This window comes from Nycticebus coucang, chromosome 1, assembly GCF_027406575.1.
Source record: "Nycticebus coucang isolate mNycCou1 chromosome 1, mNycCou1.pri, whole genome shotgun sequence".
Classification (NCBI taxonomy): domain Eukaryota; kingdom Metazoa; phylum Chordata; class Mammalia; order Primates; family Lorisidae; genus Nycticebus; species Nycticebus coucang.
Genome location: NC_069780.1, coordinates 26,581,699 through 26,601,344, shown reverse-complemented (window position 1 = coordinate 26,601,344; position 19,646 = coordinate 26,581,699). Strand labels below are relative to the sequence as shown.

The following is a 19,646-nucleotide window of genomic DNA, read 5'->3' as shown; positions in this document are numbered from 1 at the left end:
AGATGAGCTATACTAAAAACAATGACTTCATTTCACTGTAAGTTTTCTTCTCCTAATTATTTCACAAATATGATTTAAACTTTTACAGCAGTTACTTTTCATTTATTCTTAAATGGAGTTAAAAGTCTATTTTAGTATGAACTAGAAATACCATAGTCTTGTAATATTTGATTAAAGGGTCAAGAATCTGATAGATGATCTTCCTAACTATAATATTAAACCATAATGAATAGAAGCAAAATACAGTTTAAAAAATTTTATTTCACACAATGCCAAAAGACCTTTTCACTTAAAGTTCAAGGACTATTTCTCTGTTTTATAACCTATCAAATATAGTATCGGTATATAACGTGACACAAATTGCTAATAAATTAATACACTGCCCTTTTAAAAAATTACATAGTGATTCACACTGAGATCTAGATTTGATTAATTCTTTGCCTGAGAACTGACCAAGAAAAATTTTAGGGCAATGTTTTCTCAACAGTCTCCTAATTGGGATGATTAAAGATATTCTTTCCATATATATATATATATATTTTTTTTTTTTTTTTGAGACAGAGTTGCAAGCTGTCATCCTGGGTAGAGTGCTGTTGCATCACAGCTCACAGCAACTTCAAACTCTTGGGCTTAAGTAAGTCTCTTGCCTAAGCCTCCCAAGTAGCTGGGACTACAGGTGCCTGCCACAATGCCCGGCCCGGGTATTTTTTTTTTATTGCAGTTATCATTGTTGTTTTTAGCTGGCCTGGGCTGGGTCTGAACCCTCCAGCCTCAGTTTATGTGGCCGGTGCCCTACCCACTGGGCTACGGGTGCTGCCAAGATACCATTTCAAACAGTGGTCAACATTCAGGATTTTATAAGCCAACCTAGAAAATCACTATAGATAAATCAACAAAGCTTGATGAAATTTGTCAAACAATTTTACAGAAACCTAAGAACTATACTAGAACATTGTTAGTGAAATATGTAATCTTTCAATTACAAACAGTTCCTTTGTTAAAGAATTGGTGAAATAATCTCTACATACAAGAGTAGCTCTAGAAGATGTTAGAAAGCTGGAACTGGGTGGCACCTGTGGCTCAAGGTGCCAGCCCCATATACCAGGGGTGGTAGGTTTGAGCCCAGCCCTGGTCAAAACTGCAAAAAATAAAAATAAAAAAAAAGAAAGCTGGAACTATACACAGTAATTTCAAACTGCACTCCTGCGTTACTAATAAAGGAGAAACTCTCTAGATACAAAAAGAAAAAAAAAAATACATGAAACATATTCGTCTGGCTACAGCTCCCTTTGCCCACAGTGGGCCAGGAAGTCAACCTAAGACTTCACCTTTATCAGTACTTTAATCTCCAGGATTCTTCCAGAACAATGACTTGATAGTTTACTCTATTATCCTGTGTTTCCTAATTTCTGAAGCCCCAATTTATTTACCTCTTAGCTCTCATCCTCTATTTAGCCCCTCAGATTAGTACATTGATCTTGGCCTTTCTACCTTAGATGTGAACGTCTACTCCTCCAGGGATACTATTCAAGTGCCTGCCTATAATGCTTTGGCTCCCAACACTTAGCTTCAGTGGAAAAGATGCCCTGCCTCCAAGTTATGCCCTAGACTGGGACGTGCCTGACATCAGAGGAAGACCAACAAGGAGGACAAATGATATAATTTCAATAAGAAGAAATTTTGCCTGAAAGTGTACAGGGATTTTTATAGGGTAAGTAAACTGGATAAAGAGAAGTATTTGGGATTGTCAACTTAGATTTCCAGTTTTGGGTAAGATTCTTTACCAGAACATAGTCAAAGTTGTAACTATTCAAATGTAATTGTGGGGAAAGAGATAAAGACTCTGTTTTATAATAATCTGTAGTAACAGAGAACAAGATTACAGATTGACAAGAACTAGATAAATGAGGCTTTCATTAGCTGAAGAAATATATAGAGAAGTATTTCATTAAGATTGGTATAAAGCAGAGTCTCTCTTAGCAACCTCATAAATACATGGAAGAGAAAACATACACTGAAATTGATAAATTTTTAGATAACAGTAAATTTTACTGGGTAATAAAATGCCAGCCAGAGAAAAATGATATATGTCCAAGTAGTCATAAATGTGACAGATGAGCTTAACATGGGCATATTTTGAACAATACATTAAGAATTTTTAATATCTAATGAAAACAATACTGTCTGAACTAACACTATGAACCCACAAAGAAAATATTGTGCCAGGATACTGCTACAGAAAACAAAAGATATTTTAGGATCAAGATAAAACACAAAACAATTCAGATAAAAATTAAATAAAATAGAAAAAAATAGTTACTTAAAACTATAATGTATAATGAACTTAAAAAATAAGTAAAATTCAAGCAATAAATCATGTCACTTATCAACTTATGTGTGTATGTCTCAATTCCAAATTCACCCATATTGCTTGATCTGTAAAAATGCACTGGACCCTTTAAATATTTACTTTGCCAGATTTGACGATAAGCTTTGAGTACAGAGGACAGTGGATAGGAAAATGCGCTCCCTCCTTCTTAGCCTATATGATTTTCTCCAGTCCAAATGCTGGCAAGTCAGGCTTGGTGCCTGTAGCTCAGGTGGCGAGGGCACCAGCCACATACACTGGAGACGGCAAGTTTGAATCCAGTCTGGGCCAAAAAATAGCCTGGTGTTGTGGCAGGCGCCTATAGTCCCAGCTACTTGGGAGGCTGAGGCAAAACAATTGCTTGGGCCCAGGAGTTTAAGGTTGCTGTGAGCTGTGATGCCATAGTACTCTACCCAGGGTGACAGCTTGACACTCTGTCTCAAAGGCTGCCAAGTCATAGTTTTTACTATGTATTTTTGTCTACCTTTCAACTCTGGCAGCAGTGCTGTGCAGGAGAGACCCCAATACAGCTGATTTCTACACCCCAACTCCAGTTACTGTCTCCTCAGCCCTGGAAGCACAGGTGCTGGAGGGAAGGCCACTCAGAACCACTCTGACCTTAAACAGTACACGGAAGTGGCAAGATTTTAGCAGAAGGAAGCCTGCACCAGGGTCTCAACTTCCTCTGCATGTTCCACTCTCTCCATGTGCTCACCCATCACTTACAGCTTGCTGGTCCTCCCTTTAAAGAGTTGTTCCTTCAGGCCAGATGACGTTAGATCAGCTCTGGCCTAGCCAACCCAATGAAATTCTACACCTAGAGGATTGAAACTATATCTTTTAATGAGAACCCACCCTTCCAAGGAAGTTAGGTTTTTCCTTCCTTGCACACACTCTGAAGCCTTATTTACTCTTCAGAGTTTGCTGCCTACCTTTTATAGTCACTCCCCTATAATTTTACATTAATTGTCCCGTTTAAATTGCCGTGTTAAAAGACAATTCTCCCTGTACTGATTGGCACTCCTGAAAAGGAAATTGATAAGCTGTAATAAAGACAAGTCTCCCTCCCTCAAAACATTCAAAGATTATAAAAAAATTTTCTTCTTTCCAGAGATTTGCTCTTAGCTTACTTTTAGGGTAATAAACCCAGAGATGTTATCCTTCTTTTCAGAGAGAATGTGTTTAATTCCAAAATTTATTTCTTGGATATGCAGAAGTGCCAACAACCCTAAGCTTCCAATGTCATGATTTTAGGGTTCCTCTTCTGTGGTGCAAACCTGCTACACATGTATGGTAACATCAAATTCTCACTTTGGTACTTGAGGACCTGGCATGCCGAGGACCTGGCATTAAAATGCTCTGAACTGTTCTCTGATCTACAGACTTCACTTTCCTGTCAGAATAGATACATGTATATATTCACATACACTTAACATTGAGTTGTCTGTCTTTTGCTTGGGCATAGACTGATACAGATACATAAATAACCTTAGAAAAATGAGGAGTTACATGAGATAAGGCTATTAGCTCTTTTTAGTGAACAATATCATAATCTGTAAGATCAGGAATGTTACAGATAAGGTGACTAATAAATTAAGAATATAATCTCAAACTTCCATTAATCCACCAATATGAACAATAAGTGCCCAATCAACCATCAAACACTGCACTTAGTGCCAAAGATATATAGATGGATACAACACAGCTCTGTCCTCTAGTATTTCACAATATTTTTAAATTTTATTTTAGTGGAAATTATTTTTATATATTCTGATTCACTCACAGTAGCAATGTTAGCAGTTTCTTCTGTATCCTTCCAGAGGCATTCGCTGTGTATATATGCAATTATTGGTATTTATACACACTCTCTCATGACTTCAAAGCATAAAAATCCCAGTGTCACTTGAATACTGACTACCTGTCCCATGACAATGACCTTAACTGAAAATATCCATTATTGGAATTATATTTTAGAAAATCGTAAAACCTATTACACAACAGAAATCCTTGGTAATTTTATGACAAAGTTATTATTTTATTCAATGGTTATCGACCTAAAAAAATCCACTGTCTTTTAAGAAGTGATAAGAAAGATGTGATTAAAAACAATTTTACCATATATACTAATGATGAGGCTATTACTGTAAGTAAACACTAATATTAACAGCAGGGATAACAGGATTTTCAGTTGGAGAGATCAGTACTAATACTCCTCTATACCTCTTAAATTGATAAGAACAGGCAAATTTTAATAGTAACTGTCTTTATTTATCTAATTGTACAACCTGACATTTTTTCTTAGCCAAACTTAAAGTCTACCATAAGGCTATGTAAAACCTTAAAGTCTGCCATACAGCTATGTAAAAGCTATGTAAATAGAAGCACTTATTTAAACATACATATTTCTTTCCTGACTAGTAAGACAATTACTACTTCCTCAAGGAGGTCAGAGGCAGTGGCTCACACCTACAATCCTAGCACTCTGAGAGGCCAAGCAGGATTGCTTAAGCTCAGGAGTTCAAGACCAGACTGGGCAAAAGCAAGACCTCATCTCTACTGAAAATACAAATATTAGTAGGGCATTGTAACAGGTTAAGTGTAGTCCCAGCTACTTAGGAGGCTGAGGCAGGAGGATCACTTGAACCCTGGAATATGAAGTTGCTGTGAGCTAGGCTGATGCCAGGGCCCTCTAGCCAGGGCAACAGAGTGAATCACTGTCTAAGAAAGAAAGGAAAAAAAAAAAAGAAAAAAAAATTCTCCAAGAGAATAAAGAACAAGTTTTAAAAACCATAGGGCAATGCTCTTACTAAGCAAAATTCTCTATTAAACTATCTTCATTTGACCTGGAAGAAAAACTCAATAAACGTTTATTCAGCAGGTATAATTGACACATTGACAAATTTCAATAGCGATGTTTCTAAGACAATGTATATTTTAAGTTTTACAACTGTTCCAATAATTGTTGTTATATAACAAAGCACCCTAAACAAAAGACATTTTATTATACTCCCAGATTCTGTGAACCAGGAATTCACAAAGGGCAAACTGAGGGTGGCTTGTCTCTACTCCTTAAGATCCAGGGCCTTGACACAGAGTCTCAAAGGCTAGGGGTGACTGGCTGTGATTCGATGGCTGGGGATGGCTTCATCTGATTCATCCAATGTTTCTTTCACTTACATGTCTGCCAGATGGATTGGAAGGGCTTGAAGATTGCTGACCTGAGACCTTTCCATGAGGCTTGGCTTCCTAACAACACAACAGCCTCAGCACACTAAGAGTTCCCAGGGCTCCAAGCAGGCAAGTACCCCTATGAACAAGTGGAAGCAGCATTGCCTTTTATGACCTAAGCTAGGAAATTCTAGGACTGCATCATTTCCATTGCATTCTAGGTGCTAAAAAGGTAAATAAGATCTATCCTCTTATTTAAAGTCTTAAGGGTCTGTATTCTCTCTTTTGAGAATCCAATATATGACCTTATCTGTTTCTATTACTCATTTCTTTACTAAATTTTTTCAAAAGCAGAAAATGTGACTATTTGTACTACTTATTTTGTCATTTTCTTAATGCCTAATATGGTAGTCTTGTATTGCTGATTTGACTGATGATACTTTGTACAAACCATATAGAACAGGAATGCTACACATTGGACAATTATTCTTTCTTGGAGCTTACCGCCATACCACCCAGAAACACATTTTTGCAAGTAAAGGGAAAATAAACTAATCAGTTCATATAATTTTTTCCTCTGTTGTGATTTTAATTTTGAGATTAACTATACCTTATAATTTAAAACACAAATTAACATTTCTATTTCTATGACGCAGAAATGTGTAAGTTTTGCTTTCTTATAATGATCAGTTCCATCTTTTGTAATGGAGTTACAGAGGAATGCTCATCAGTAAAAAATAGGGTTCTTTAAAACCTGACAAATTCTGGCTGAGCATAGTGGCTCAGGCCTGTTATCCTAGTATTTTGGAAGGCCAAGGTGGTCAGATCACCTGAACCCAGGAGTTTGATACCATCATGGATAAGAGTGAGATCCTGTCTCTGCAAGAAATAAAAAAATTAGCAAGGCACAGCAGTGAATGCCTATAGTCCTACTTCCTGGGGAGGCTGAGGCAGGATTGCTTGAGGCCTGGAGTTGGAGACTGCGTGAACTATCATGACACACCTGCAGTCAACTGAGTGAGATCTTGTCTCAGAAACAAAACCAGGCCTTTTTGCCTTTTTTACCTACTTGCCCTGGCAATGGGGGCCCGTTTGCTGTCAAATGTATATATTTTTTGTAAGCCTATATTTTGCTCTTACTCTGTAAACCTACCTTTCTTTTCTCAATAAACTTTGTTCTATGCTTGCCTTAAAAAACAAAACAAAAACTTAAAAAAATTCATACCAAAAGTCATCTTAGATGGTGTGGATTTCTCACAGTTCTGTAAACAAACTTTTGTAAAAAGTACAATTCCTAGGCTTTTCTTTATCCCGACTAAGAAAAACAAAACTCTCACCTACATTTTAGGGGAATTTACTAGTTACTGAAGATTACATAATTTTTAAATAATTTTTATATAACATCCAAAAATCACTTTAAAAATGTATCATTTTATGTGTATAATTCTTTTGCATATAATTATTGCAAATAATTTTATAAAAATTCTATGTTAGAAAATGTCAAGATGTAAGAAAATATTACTCCTTAGAAATGATCTAGCACCATTATTGTACTTTGATGTCTTTTTAAAATGCCATGTCATCACTTTTCCCTAGAAAATGTTTTTAATGTTTAAAGGCCAAAACTAAGAACAGAAAAAAATAAAACAGATCTTGGTTTGCATAAGACCTTATTAGGCAATTGAGCTTGAAGATTTCCTTATTATAATTTGAATTAGTTCCTTATGAGACAGGCTCCCCTCCCTTCCATTTTTATTTAGGATCTATAATTGGTCCTCACTCAGCACTAATGATAATATCTTAACAATATATATCAAATGGGAATATAAAAAGCTTAGTAAAGGGGCGGCGCCTGTGGCTCAGTGGGGAGGGCGCCGGTCCCATATGCCGGAGGTAGCGGGTTCAAACCCAGCCCCGGCCAAATTAAAAAAAAAGCTTAGTAAAGGCTAGACACAGTTTATGGAAGAGCAGAGAACCTAACTTCTGTGTCTCTGATTTTTTAATACCATTCTGATTAATTGAAAATTCATTGGCATTTTGTAATATGGGCTAATCTTACTGGAGTTAGATGGTATCTCAAGGTAGTTTTGATTTGCATTTCTCTGATGATTAAAGATGATAAGCATTTTTTCATATGTCTGTAGGCCGTGCACCTGTCTTCTTCAGAGAAGTTTCAAGTCCCTTGCCCAGCCTGCGATGGGATCACTTGTTCTTCTCTTGCTTATACGTTTGAGTTCTCTGTGGATTATGGTTATTAAACCTTTGTCGGAGACATTACCTGAAAATATCTTCTCCCATTCTGAGGGCTGTCTGCTTGCTTTACTTACTGTGTTCTTGGTTGTGCAGAAGCTTTTTAGTTTGATCAGATCCCAGTAGTGTATTTTTGAAGCTGCTTCAATTGCCTGGGGGTCCTCCTCATAAAATACTTGCCCAGACGGATTTCTTCAAGGGTTTTCCTTCACTCTCTTCTAGTATTTTTATAGTCTCATGTCTTAAGTTTAAATCTTTAATCCAGTGAGAGTCTATCTTATTTAATGGTGAAAGGTGTGGGTCCAGTTTCAGTCTTCTACAGGTCACCAGCTAGTTCACCCAGCACCATTTGTTAAATAGGGAATATTTTCCTCACGGAATGTTTTTAATTGGCTTGTCAAAGATCAGATAATGGTAAGTAGCTGGATTCATCTCTTGGTTCTCTATTCTGTTCCAGACATCGACTTCTGTTTTTGTGCCAGTACAATGCTGTTTTGATCACTACCAATTTATAATATAGTCTGAGGTCTGGTAGCGTAATTCCTCCTGCTTTGTTTTTATTTCTGAGTAATGTCTTGGCTATTCGAGTTTTTTTTTGATTCCATATAAAACTAAGTATGGATGTGGAGAAAAGGGAACACTTCTGCACTGCTGGTGGGAATGCAAATTAATACATTCCTTCTGGAAAGATGTTTGGAGAACACTTAGAAATCTAAAAATAGACCTGCCATTCAATCCTATAATTCCTCTACTAGGTATATACCCAGAAGACCAAAAATCACATTACAGCAATGATATTTGCATCAGAATGTTTATTGCAGCCCAATTCACAATTGCTAAGTCAAGGAAAAAGCCCAAGTGCCCATCGATCTATGAATAGATTAATAAACTGTGGTATTACACCATGGAATATTATGCAGCCTTAAAGAAAGACGGAGACTTTACCTCGTTCATGTTTACATGGATGGAGCTAGAACATATTCTTCTTAGTAAAGTATCTCAAGAATGGAAGAAAAAGTATCCAATGTACTCAGCCCTACTATGAAACTAATTTTTGGCTTTCATATGAAAGCTATAACCCAGTTATAACCTAAGAATATGGGGAATGGGGAGAGGGAAGGGAAGGAGGGGGGAGAATGGGCGGAGGGAGGGTGTTTGGTGGGATTACACCTGCAGTGCATCTTACAAGGGTACATGGGAAACTTAGTAAATGTAGAATATAATTGTCTTAACACAATAACTAAGAAAATGACAGGAAGGCTATATTAACCAGTGATGAAAATGTGTCAAACTGCTTTTAAAACCAATGTATGGTGCCCCATGATCACATGTACACAGCTATGATAAAAAAAAAAAAGAAAATTTAGTTGGGAAAAGCAACAGGGGACACTGTGAGTGAAGGAGGAAGTGATGGGGCGATTCACTCAGCAAGACTGAAGGGGTCCATAGGGAGGCCTCCACATGTGGGAAAGATCAAGAGCCACTGGGAGCCACTCATCTGAAAAGATTTGCAGGGTACCTATTTTCCTTTGCTGGCAACTCTTATGGTTAGTTAGATGAAGGGGAGATCCCAAATGGTGCTTTTTGGCCTAATCTGGAATGTTGATCTGGCAGGGAAGGAGAAGCCAGTGCACAGAGAGCCTGCAGTTCAGTTTAGTTAAAGTCTCCTATGACTGCCACTGCTGAAGCCAGTGCTGGATGATATTCACTTGTGGTGGTGGGTTGTTCCCCATATCACTGTTGACAGTTTGATTTGGGGGCTGTGTGGGACACTCTCCATGGAGGCTAGTGTTGTAGGGGATTGCTCTGCCAGGGTCTCCAGGTGAAGGTCAGAGTGGAAGCTGGGTGAGGCTATCTAGGTCAGGTGTCCTCAAACTTTTTAAACAGGGGGCCAATTCACTGTCCCTCAGACTGTTGGAGGGCCAGACTATAGTTAAAACAAACAAACAAACAAAAAAAAAAACTATGAACAAATTCCTATGCACACTGCACATACCTTATTATGAAGTAAAAAAAAAAAAAAACAAGAGCAAATACAATCACACTGCCTGCGGGGTGCAGTTTGAGGACCCCTGATCTAGGCAGTTGGTCATGGGTGTCTGGAATGTGGCTGTTTACCCAAACCAGGTCTAGGTGTAATGGTAGCTCATGGCTGGGGGTGGGGATCCTTGGCAGTAGAACCATATACCTTGCGGTGGTTCTGCTGGCCCACAGGCAGTGTTGGAAACTCAAGGATAAGGTCTTCTGGGTAAGCTGCAACACTGGAATCTCAGAAGGGAGATGGTGGGCCTGGGTTCAGTGAGAACTTCAGAGCTGGAACTGGGGACTGCAAAGCAGAGCCATGTTGTTCACTGGCTTGGGGACTGTGCATGCCAGATCATATGGATGAAGGTCAGTTCTGGTGGGCTCAGGCTGTTGGATGGCCAGGATTCTCCCCCTGCCTAGGTCCTGCTATGGCACTACCCCAAGGATTCCCATGTAGTGCCTGTGGCACTCCTCTGCTCAGATCCCACCCTGGGGTGGAGGGGCACTTGACTCTCAGTTATAGGGCATGGCATGGGGAGCTTTTGCTCTACCTGCTCCCTCCCTGACATGGTGGGGGTGATGCAAAGGCTACTGCTGCAAAGCCTAGTCCTGGGCAGACATAGTGCAGTGAACCTGAGAGCTCAGGATGGCATCAGTTGCAGAAATCCAGGATTAGCAGCTGCCAGATCTCTGCCACAGGTGCTCTACAGTACAATGTCTCTGCACAGACTCTAAGCAGCCTCCCAATCAGTCCAGGTGTGTGTTGGTGAAGGGAGCCTTCTCACAGCTTGGGTCACAGTATCACACTCAAGAGACAAAAGCTGGACAGATAAAAAGTACAATCAAAGTATATGCTGTCTCCAGGAAACCCATCTAACCCACAAGGACTAACACAGACCCAAAGTGAAGGAATAGAAAAAGAATATTCCACACATGAGTGGAATATTCTTATATCAGATAAAACTGACTGTGATTTTTTTTTTTTTTTTTTTGAGATGGAGGTCTTGGTATATTGTACAGGATGGTCTTGAACTCCTGGCTCAAACAATCCTACCTTGGTCTCCCAAAGTGCTGGGATTACAGGCATGAGTCACCATGCCTGGCTAAGAATCTAAAAGAATTCTATAAATGCCTTTGATACAAAGACTATGTTCCTTAAAATCACATGCAATTGGCAATCCCTATCTGTGTGAAAAAATGCTTCAAAGATGAAATTCACAAAATTGCATTACAGATCTGCATTAACAAATGAATATCTGGAATCAGGTGGTAGAAGGGGAAGCAGGAGAAGTAGGCACACTTTTATTTAAAAAATCCAAATATAAGTGGACCTACGCTGTTCAAGCCCCTGTTGCTCAAGGGTCAACTTGAGCCACAATCATGGCCAGCAAATCAATTTTGACATTTCCATTTATCACTATTCTAGACCTTGTTTTTAACTTCTGAAATGTTTCTAAGTAACTAAAGTTATATGAATAGAAACACTGAGAGAATTACTTTAATCTGCAATTTAAATCCAGTATCCATATCTTAGCCAGCATGGGAAATGGTGTTTCAGATCATTTATTTAGACAAACCTAACAAGTTAGTTCAAACCCTGAAGTTACTACCTCAAGTAGAATTTATTATTTGTATTGAAAATATCTTCTTTAAAAAAAATTTCAGATTAATATGCGGATACATTGTTTTTGTTTCTAAGGTAAAGTTCAAGTTGTAGTTGAGCCCTTCACCTAGGTGTGCTGCATAGCCTTACATTGTGCACATTAGGTGAGAACTTGCCAATCATCTTTCCTCCTCCCTTTCCCCTTTTCTACTTCCTCCACCCTTTCACTTCAATATGCTTGTGTTTTTCTTTCATGTGGGCTTGTACTTGTTTATATAAATTTTACTATTTGAACACTAAAAAAAAAAAAAGATAGATAAATATAAAATAGTAAGACAAGAACAATACTATATTTCATACTTCAGCTTCAAAGAATCATAGAATTTAGAACCAAAGCACATGCACATTTTATAACTGCCATGGCTTAAATGCTTTTGTCCCCTTCAAAACTTAGGTTGAAACTTAATACCCAATGCAACAGTAGTGGGAGGTGGGGCCTAATGGGAGGATCGTGTGGAGTCTATCCTCAACTAATGGATTAATGATGCCACAAAAAGGGCTTACAGGAATAGGTTCTCTTTCTCTCTTAGGCCATGTGAGCACACAAGATTTCTTCTCTTTGGAGGCTACAGCAAGTAGATGCCCTCTTGGAACCAGAGACAAAGGTTTGATCTTACAGTTCCTTGACTGTGCACTGTGACAGAATAAATTTCTGTTCTTTATAAACTAGCCAGTCTCAGGTATTCTGTTATAGCACTGCAAAATGGACTAAGACAATAACCTAATCTGGTATCTTCATTTATTATTGCTGTTCTCTCCATAGGAGAGAGCTGTTTGCTGCCAAGTTAACCATCCAGGAAAGGAGATGTTGAGTATTCCTTATGTGAAATGCTTAGAACCAGAAACATCTCAGATTTCGGATTTTTTCAGAGTCTGTAAGATATGCATTATATTTATTGGTTCAGTATGCCTAATCTGAAAAACCCCAAATCTAAAATGACACAATGAACATTTCCTCTGAACATGATGTATGTCTGTGCTCAAAAACTTTCAGATTTGAGAGCATTTCAGACTTTGGATTGGAGATGCTTAACCTGTATTTTAAAATGTTTTATTTTTTTTTCCTATCAGTTATCCCAGGGGTTCTCAGCCTCCCTAATGCTGAGGCCCATAGTTCCTATGGGTCGCAACCCACAGGTTGAGAACCGCTGAGTTATCGGAACATTTGGCTATCTAAAATTACATGGAGTTCCCAGAGGAGTAGCTTCTCCTCCTCCATCCCTCCTGAAGTTCATGACTGGGTATTTAAAATTCAGGTAACTATGATGGTTCTTGCTAGTATGAGCAATAACTCCAAAACTGCCCAAGTTCATATTCAAGTGTTCAGGAATCTCTGAAGAAAGCAACTATACTTCCTCAAAGTCCCTTAAAAACTCCATGATTCCACTATTAAAGCACAAACTATTTGATTCTCAAAAAGAACTAAGGCTATTACAGCTTTTCAAACGTAGTCTAAAATATATAAGTAGTAAGTATATAATATAGTCTAAAATATATAAGACTATATTTTAGTCTTCAGAATATAACTGTACCAAGGTTAGTAAATTTAGCCATTCTCTCATATTTAAAAGGGGGGTGGGGGGCATATACAAAACAGGTACAACACCAACATAAGAAAAATTATTTTACTTGTCTATCACCTAAGTGCTTTTAACATCATAATTTAGTAATTACTAGCTATCAAAAATATTTTATCATCCTACCTTGGCTTCCAAAGAACAAGCACAAGTATTATTTTTCATCCATGAAAAATCTTCTCGAAGTCTACTTTGAGATACATGCAAAAGACCATCTATTAATATAAATATACAGAGAAAAATGCAACTCTAAGAATTAAGAACATAGGGCGGCGCCTGTGGCTCAGTGAGTAGGGCGCCGGTGCCATATGCCGGAGGTGGCGGGTTCAAACCCAGCCCTGGCCAAAAACCACAAAAAAAAAAAAAGAATTAAGAATATAATTTGAATCATACATATAAACTACAGAAGTCTCAAATTCACAAAGTCTAACAGTAAATTTAAAATGATAAAACCATTCATGAGTAAAAAGTATTCTTTATGCTTCTGTGCAAAATTATTAAATCATTCTAAATTCACTCTGCATGACAGATATAACAATAATAAAAATTCTACTATACTAACTCACAAAGACAAAAAAAAGGAATGTCAAAGAAATATAAGACATTATGGTGAAATTACGAACAATTCTCAGGCAAGAAGACAACACATGTCATTTCACATAAAATGTAACATGCTGAATACATTTTTTGAAATCTATGCTTTCTCACAGATTTTTTTAAAAGGCAAGAAATACAAGATGACTATACTTAGAGGACTATTTCCACTGGCTTGTTAGTCACTTAGCTTTTACAACTGACCTCTTAAGGTTGCATTATATACTGGGTAATATCCTAATCAAACCACATCAACCTAGAGCCTTTTCTCAGCTTACATCACCCTGACTGTCCTGAAGCAATAGACATTATTGAACCATTCACTCAGTACTGAAACCAAACATGTATCAGTCTAGTTTTTCACTATTTCTTTTTCCGTGTCAATTCATGCCACTCCTTTTTACTAACTATGGGAGCATTTCCTGCAATTCTTCATTTTCTTTTTTGACTTTCCTCCTCTGATCTAACTTCCAATATCATCTCAGGAAATTTGTGGGTAACTTCTGCTAGTTCAAATCCTAACTCTCACGATAGTTAAAATGACTATTTTAATATTTTTTACCCAGTTTCAGTCAACAAATTTTTACTGCACAGCTACTGTGTACCAGAAACTAGTGTTTAGAATATGTACTCATCCTAATATGACAAAATCCCTGTCATCAATCAGAGACTAAATGACAGACTAAAAAGTCCAACTCCTCCAAATATTGAGTTGTTTCCTTTTCCAATGGATTGAATACATAGTAACACATCACCCCCTTATCATTACCACCCAGGCTAAAACCTGTGACTCCTTTCTCAGTTCCATATTCAATCGGCTGCTGAGTAAATCTATTCGTTACTTGCAATTTCTGTGCAATTCCCATTGCCACAACCTTGTTTAGGCCATTAATTACATTTTCACCCAAACAGCAATAATCACCTTCTTAGATGTTCTCTAGTTTCTCATCTTATCCCCCCTGCACTGTAAGTAAATGACAGACTTACTTTCCTACAGATGTGATCCATCACTTAAACGCATACAAATGATTAGTGGGCCCTAACAGATAAGTACGGATTCTTCTTCAGCTTGGCATTTAAGGTCCTCCAATATCTTATTTGATCATTAACCATTACCACTGTGTTACTTTTTCATGTCCGTCACCAACTGTTTGCTTACCTTTGGCTCTACCCAAAGAGCTATTTTGGCTATTTAATCATGTCCTGGCTACTCCTGAAATGTTCCTTATCTATCTTCATTTATGCCACTTCTCCCCTCCCCCAACCTCATTTCAATTAACAGGCTCATTTCTACTTTCCAGAAGTTTAACCAACCTTTGATTTAAATAACACCATTTCTCTAAAATCTCTTCACCCACTCAATTTATAATATATATCAATTTATAATATATATAAAGGTCTTTTATAGCAATTATACATTTGTTTCTATTACTATTATAGTTATTTGTGAATGTGTTAAGCTATTCCTGTTAAGATTATAAGCAAATGATAACATGAATGTCTTATTCATATTTGTCCTCCCACGGCATATTACATATTGTTGACATTCAATAAATACTAAATACATGTTAAACGTATAATATATACATAAAATAGCTATGGTCCACAGGTTATATAGAAATTTTCCCTTACTGTCTTTGAAGAAAATCACTGCCATGAGAATATTTTTTTTAATCCCTCCATTTCGAGAAGATAAGAGTAAAAAGTGCTTTATTTTTATTTTTTATTAAATCATAGCTGTGTACATTAATGCAATCGTGGGACACCATACACTGGTTTTATATATAATTTGACGTATTTTCATCACACTGGTTAACACAGCCTTCCTGGCATTTTCTTAGTTATTGTATTAAGACATTTATATTCTACATTTAGTAAGTTTCACATGTACCCTTGTAAGATGCACCGTAGGTGTGGTCCCACCAATTACCCTCCCTCCACCCATCCTCCCCCTTAAAAAGTGCTTTTTTATCTTACCATTAACCAGTATACTATCTACCTTCTTATATGTATATCAATTATTGTAATAACTTTCTTAGCTCAGATATAAAACTGCTTTCCAAGGTTTCAATTTTACATTATTATACATCCTTACTGGTCTTACATGAAACCACCTTACTATAGAAAAGAGCAGTTTAGGAAGAAGGAAATGGCTTGACTGAAGTTGACTCAAAACGCATACCTCTGAGAAAACCCAACTTTTTTTTATTTTAATGAAAAGAGAGGCCATAGCTACTATGGCATAGTACAATTATACTTACTTCTTCCTGCATATTCCACACCTCCATAATAGCTACCAACCTAAATGTTTGTTCAGAGCCTACACTTTCAGGTTCAAAACACGCAAATAGGTAGTTTTCAGTGCAATTAAGTCACTAAAGATTAAACGAATGGGGCGGCACCTGTGGCTCAGTGAGTAGCAGGCCGGCCCCATATACTGAGGGTGGTGGGTTCAAACCCAGCCCCGGCCAAACTGTAATTAAAAAAAAAAAAACCGGGCGTTGTGGCAGATGCCTGAGGTCCCAGCTACTCAGGAGGCTGAGCCAGGAGAATTGCCTAAGGCCAAGAGCTGGAGGTTGCTGTGAGCTGTGATGCTACAGCACTCTACAGAGGGCGACAAAATGAGACTATGTCTCTAAAAAAAAAATGGTTAAATGAATGCCTACTATGTGAAAAGTGCTGTGGGGAACATAAAAATTAACAAGACATAATTTTCATCTTCTAAAAGAACTCATGATTAAATGTACAACACACGCAAGCTCCATTACAAGGTAGATTATGTAAATGCTAAAAAGCGTTTATCAAGGTACAAACAGTATTACGAGGAGAGATTATCTAACCAAAGAGTATCTGAAAAGACTTCAAATGACAGATGAGTTTCTATTTGCTGCGCCCCATTTTTAAATCAACAATAGCATGTAAGATTTAAGTAGATGATTTCATTTATTTTAGGTATTTTTATTCACTAGTGTTGCAAAAGAATTGGCTTTCTTCCCCTAAAAAGGACTGATTCAACATTTAAGTTAGAAATTTAGTTAAATGAGTTTTTTAAGCGCACCTGAAATATTTTACAGGCCAAACTTGAGGCCTATAATTAAGAAAATGTGTGTATGTTCAAAGGCCAGACACAGTATGCCTAATAATCTAATATTAATTTAAAATTTTACTTCTATAGGAAGAGTATACACGGAAAACTGGGCCACCTTATTTTTACAGCAATTTGTTCAGCGGATCAATAGATCTCACATTAAAACGTGAGAACAAGTCAATTGAAAATAAAATCCAGGACCCTAGATCATTTTTCAGTCATAACATCTCCTACAATACTTACTGTCTCTTTACAATATATGGCCAAAGGTCTGAACAGAGCTTGGAGCACTTGTTTTTCCAAGGAAGCCTCATCGACACCATTTCTAGATTTAGATACTTCTTGAAGATTCTGAGTTGCTATGACTTAACTTTAGACGTGTTGAGCACCGTACTGTCAGATGAAAGGACCACACTCATCTCCAGCTTAAAATAACTTGCACAGAAGGGGTGGGAAAAGTCCAAGTTGACATGTAATGGAGCAAATTCTTAAAAAGAGGAAATTATGCTAGACAGGAGTAGAAGCAAACTGGGAAACATGTTTAAGTTGTATATTCCAAGTTGCTACTATTAAAAGAAACTTACAGTTTTTAATTAATTACAGCATTACAGCATAAGACGTTTTCTTTGATTATAGAATGTAACAGTTAAGCAACGTATGACAAAAAATTTTAGGTCAAATTACATATAGTTTTATAAAACACATTTGCTTTTAAATCTCTTATCCAAATCTATCTCTTCAGATTAACTATAAATACAAAGGAACTAAAATCAGATTATGCAGATTTAGGCAGGGGAAGCTGGTAAAGAATAACCAGTATGTAAGTTCCGTAACAACACGTTACAAGGCGCAGTTTCCTGCTACAGTTGACAGACGAAGGAACCAAGAAAATGTGTTGAATATTGCACATTGCTGTCACCCAGCACTAATTCAACAGCTAGCAGCTCTACCCTGCCTCACGTTCCTCGTGGCCTGTGACAAGTCATCTTTTCAACCTATGAGGCTGTCCGCTGTCCCCCGTGGAAAATAATTTCCGTGCAGGTTGTAAAATCGCCTTCTCAAACTACTTGCTTCCACTTCCTCGCCCCGGGATGAGCAGTACCCAAGATGAGGAAAGGTCGCGCTTGACGGGGAAGAACTTAGACCAAGTGGTCTCTCCCGCGGTCCGACCTGAGCCGGGCAGACGCGAGGGAAAAGGAGCGGGCGACCTCGGAAGCGCGGAGGGAGCGGAGGATGCGAGCCCGCGAGGCCGGCTCCGTGGTGCCCGGGCACCGGCAGGAAGAATGGAGGAGGGGAGACGAGGCAGCGAGGTGCCCGGGAGCCGGGCGGCGCTCGGGCCCCACGGCCCGACCCCACCCCGCGCTCGGGACCCTTCCAGCCCCGGCACCCGGCGTGCGTTCCGCGTGCGCCGACTCTCCCCGGAGAAAGAGCCGCCGTCTCACACCCGTGCACCGGCGAAATCGGCAACTTTGCGCGAGAAACGTTTCCCACCCTGCAGCACGCCGAGAAAGAAAAAAATGTCAGGCGATGACGGGGGAGGAAGGATGACTTACCCATGTTCCTCCCAGAGGGTGAGGAGCCGGCGGGGCGAGGCGAAGGTCTCCGGTGCGGGCGGCGCGGCTCTGTGTCCTCCCTCTACCTCCGTCTCTCCCGCAGCCAGGGAGGGACCCGCGGGGGGCGGCCGCCGGGGAGGAGCAGCTGGTGCTGCTGCAGGCGGCGCGGCCGCGGCGGGGACGAGCGGCGGGGGGCGGGGCGGGGCGGGGCGGGGCGGGCGCAGCCTGCGGCGGGCGCGGCTCCGAGCGGGAGGGTGGGCGAGCGGCCCAGGCGCGGAGCGGCCTTAGGAGCTCCAGCCCGAAGCGCCGCCGGGAGCACCCCGCCCTCCCGGCCGAGCATGCTCAGTGCGTCTCTTTCCCTGGGCGAGCGGAGCTGGGCGAGCGGGTGGGCGTGTGTTTGCAGACCGGCTGCAGACGCCGTGGCGGAGCTTGATGGCGGTTGTCTGATAAGTGGAGGGTGAGCCGGGAGAAAGCTCGCTGTTGGGGTACTGAGCTCAATCTGCTCCCATACGACTCACCCCAGGCTTGCCGTCCCACCCTGACCCCGCCAGCTCACACCTGGAACACGGGCCCGCGGACGACCCTGCTGCACGGGCGGGAATTTCCTAGAGAAGACGCTGGGCTACCTCAGACCCGGAGGGGTGGTGGGAGGGAAAACGGACGCCCTGACTCGAAGCTGGGAAAGACAAGTGGGCCATTAGTCCAGCGCCTTTTGGGGCTACCTGAGGACTCCCGCTGGGCACAGGGCCGGGGGTGGCTGCCAGGAGGCGCTTACTGGCAGGCTTACCACTGGGAAGTTAAGGCGGCTGTGACTAGCTTGAGAACAGAAGTCCAGGCAGCCAGGTGGACTGCCCCGTAATTATCTTAGAGTGTGTCGTTCTTGGAGGAGCGCGGCCTTCTGTTTCCCGGAGGCGCTAGAAGGGCCCTTTAATTAGGGTGCCCTCGGCGTCGGGCTCCACCCCGTTCCCTTTGAACGCGGGAAAAACGACGTTCCCTGGGCCTGAAAACCTCACTGAACCGGCTGCGGCACCGCGGTCGCGCCGCCGGGAGAGCCCGACAGGGGCGCTCCCTTTGGAGGGTGCCCTCCCGACCGGGCATGCGCGCGAGGCGGGGCTGGAGGAAACCTTCGCTTTCCCGGCTCTTTCCCTGCGGGCGGCGGAGGCTGGAGGAAACATTAGATTTCCCTGCACCCTGGTCTTGCCTTGATCCCTCCGTGGGTGAGGTAAGAAACCTCATAGCTCTCCGGTGCTGTAGCGACCGAAGTCCTACGGGGCACAGGGCCTCACTCAACAGTACAACCTGTGGGAGAATTAGAAGCCAACCCTACTCCAGTTTGACCTCATTAACATTGGTTACATCT

The 19,646-nt window shown here is 40.2% G+C and overlaps 1 protein-coding gene across 5 annotated transcripts in view; it reads right to left on the bottom strand.

Annotated features, from left to right (window-relative positions):
* The window catches only part of RAP1GDS1 (Rap1 GTPase-GDP dissociation stimulator 1), a 149,203-nt gene extending 130,724 nt beyond the window's left edge, over window positions 1-18,479 (bottom strand). For 2 of the 5 annotated variants that reach the window (XM_053553540.1, XM_053553686.1), the window contains exon 1: window positions 18,287-18,479. In XM_053553540.1, the coding sequence (XP_053409515.1) occupies window positions 18,287-18,290 (4 nt within the window). In that variant the 5' untranslated portion in view covers window positions 18,291-18,479. The remainder of the gene's footprint in view (window positions 1-18,286) is intronic. The other 3 variants (XM_053553380.1, XM_053553605.1, XM_053553460.1) reach the window with 2 other exon arrangements.
* Window positions 18,480-19,646: the final 1,167 nt, after the last annotated feature.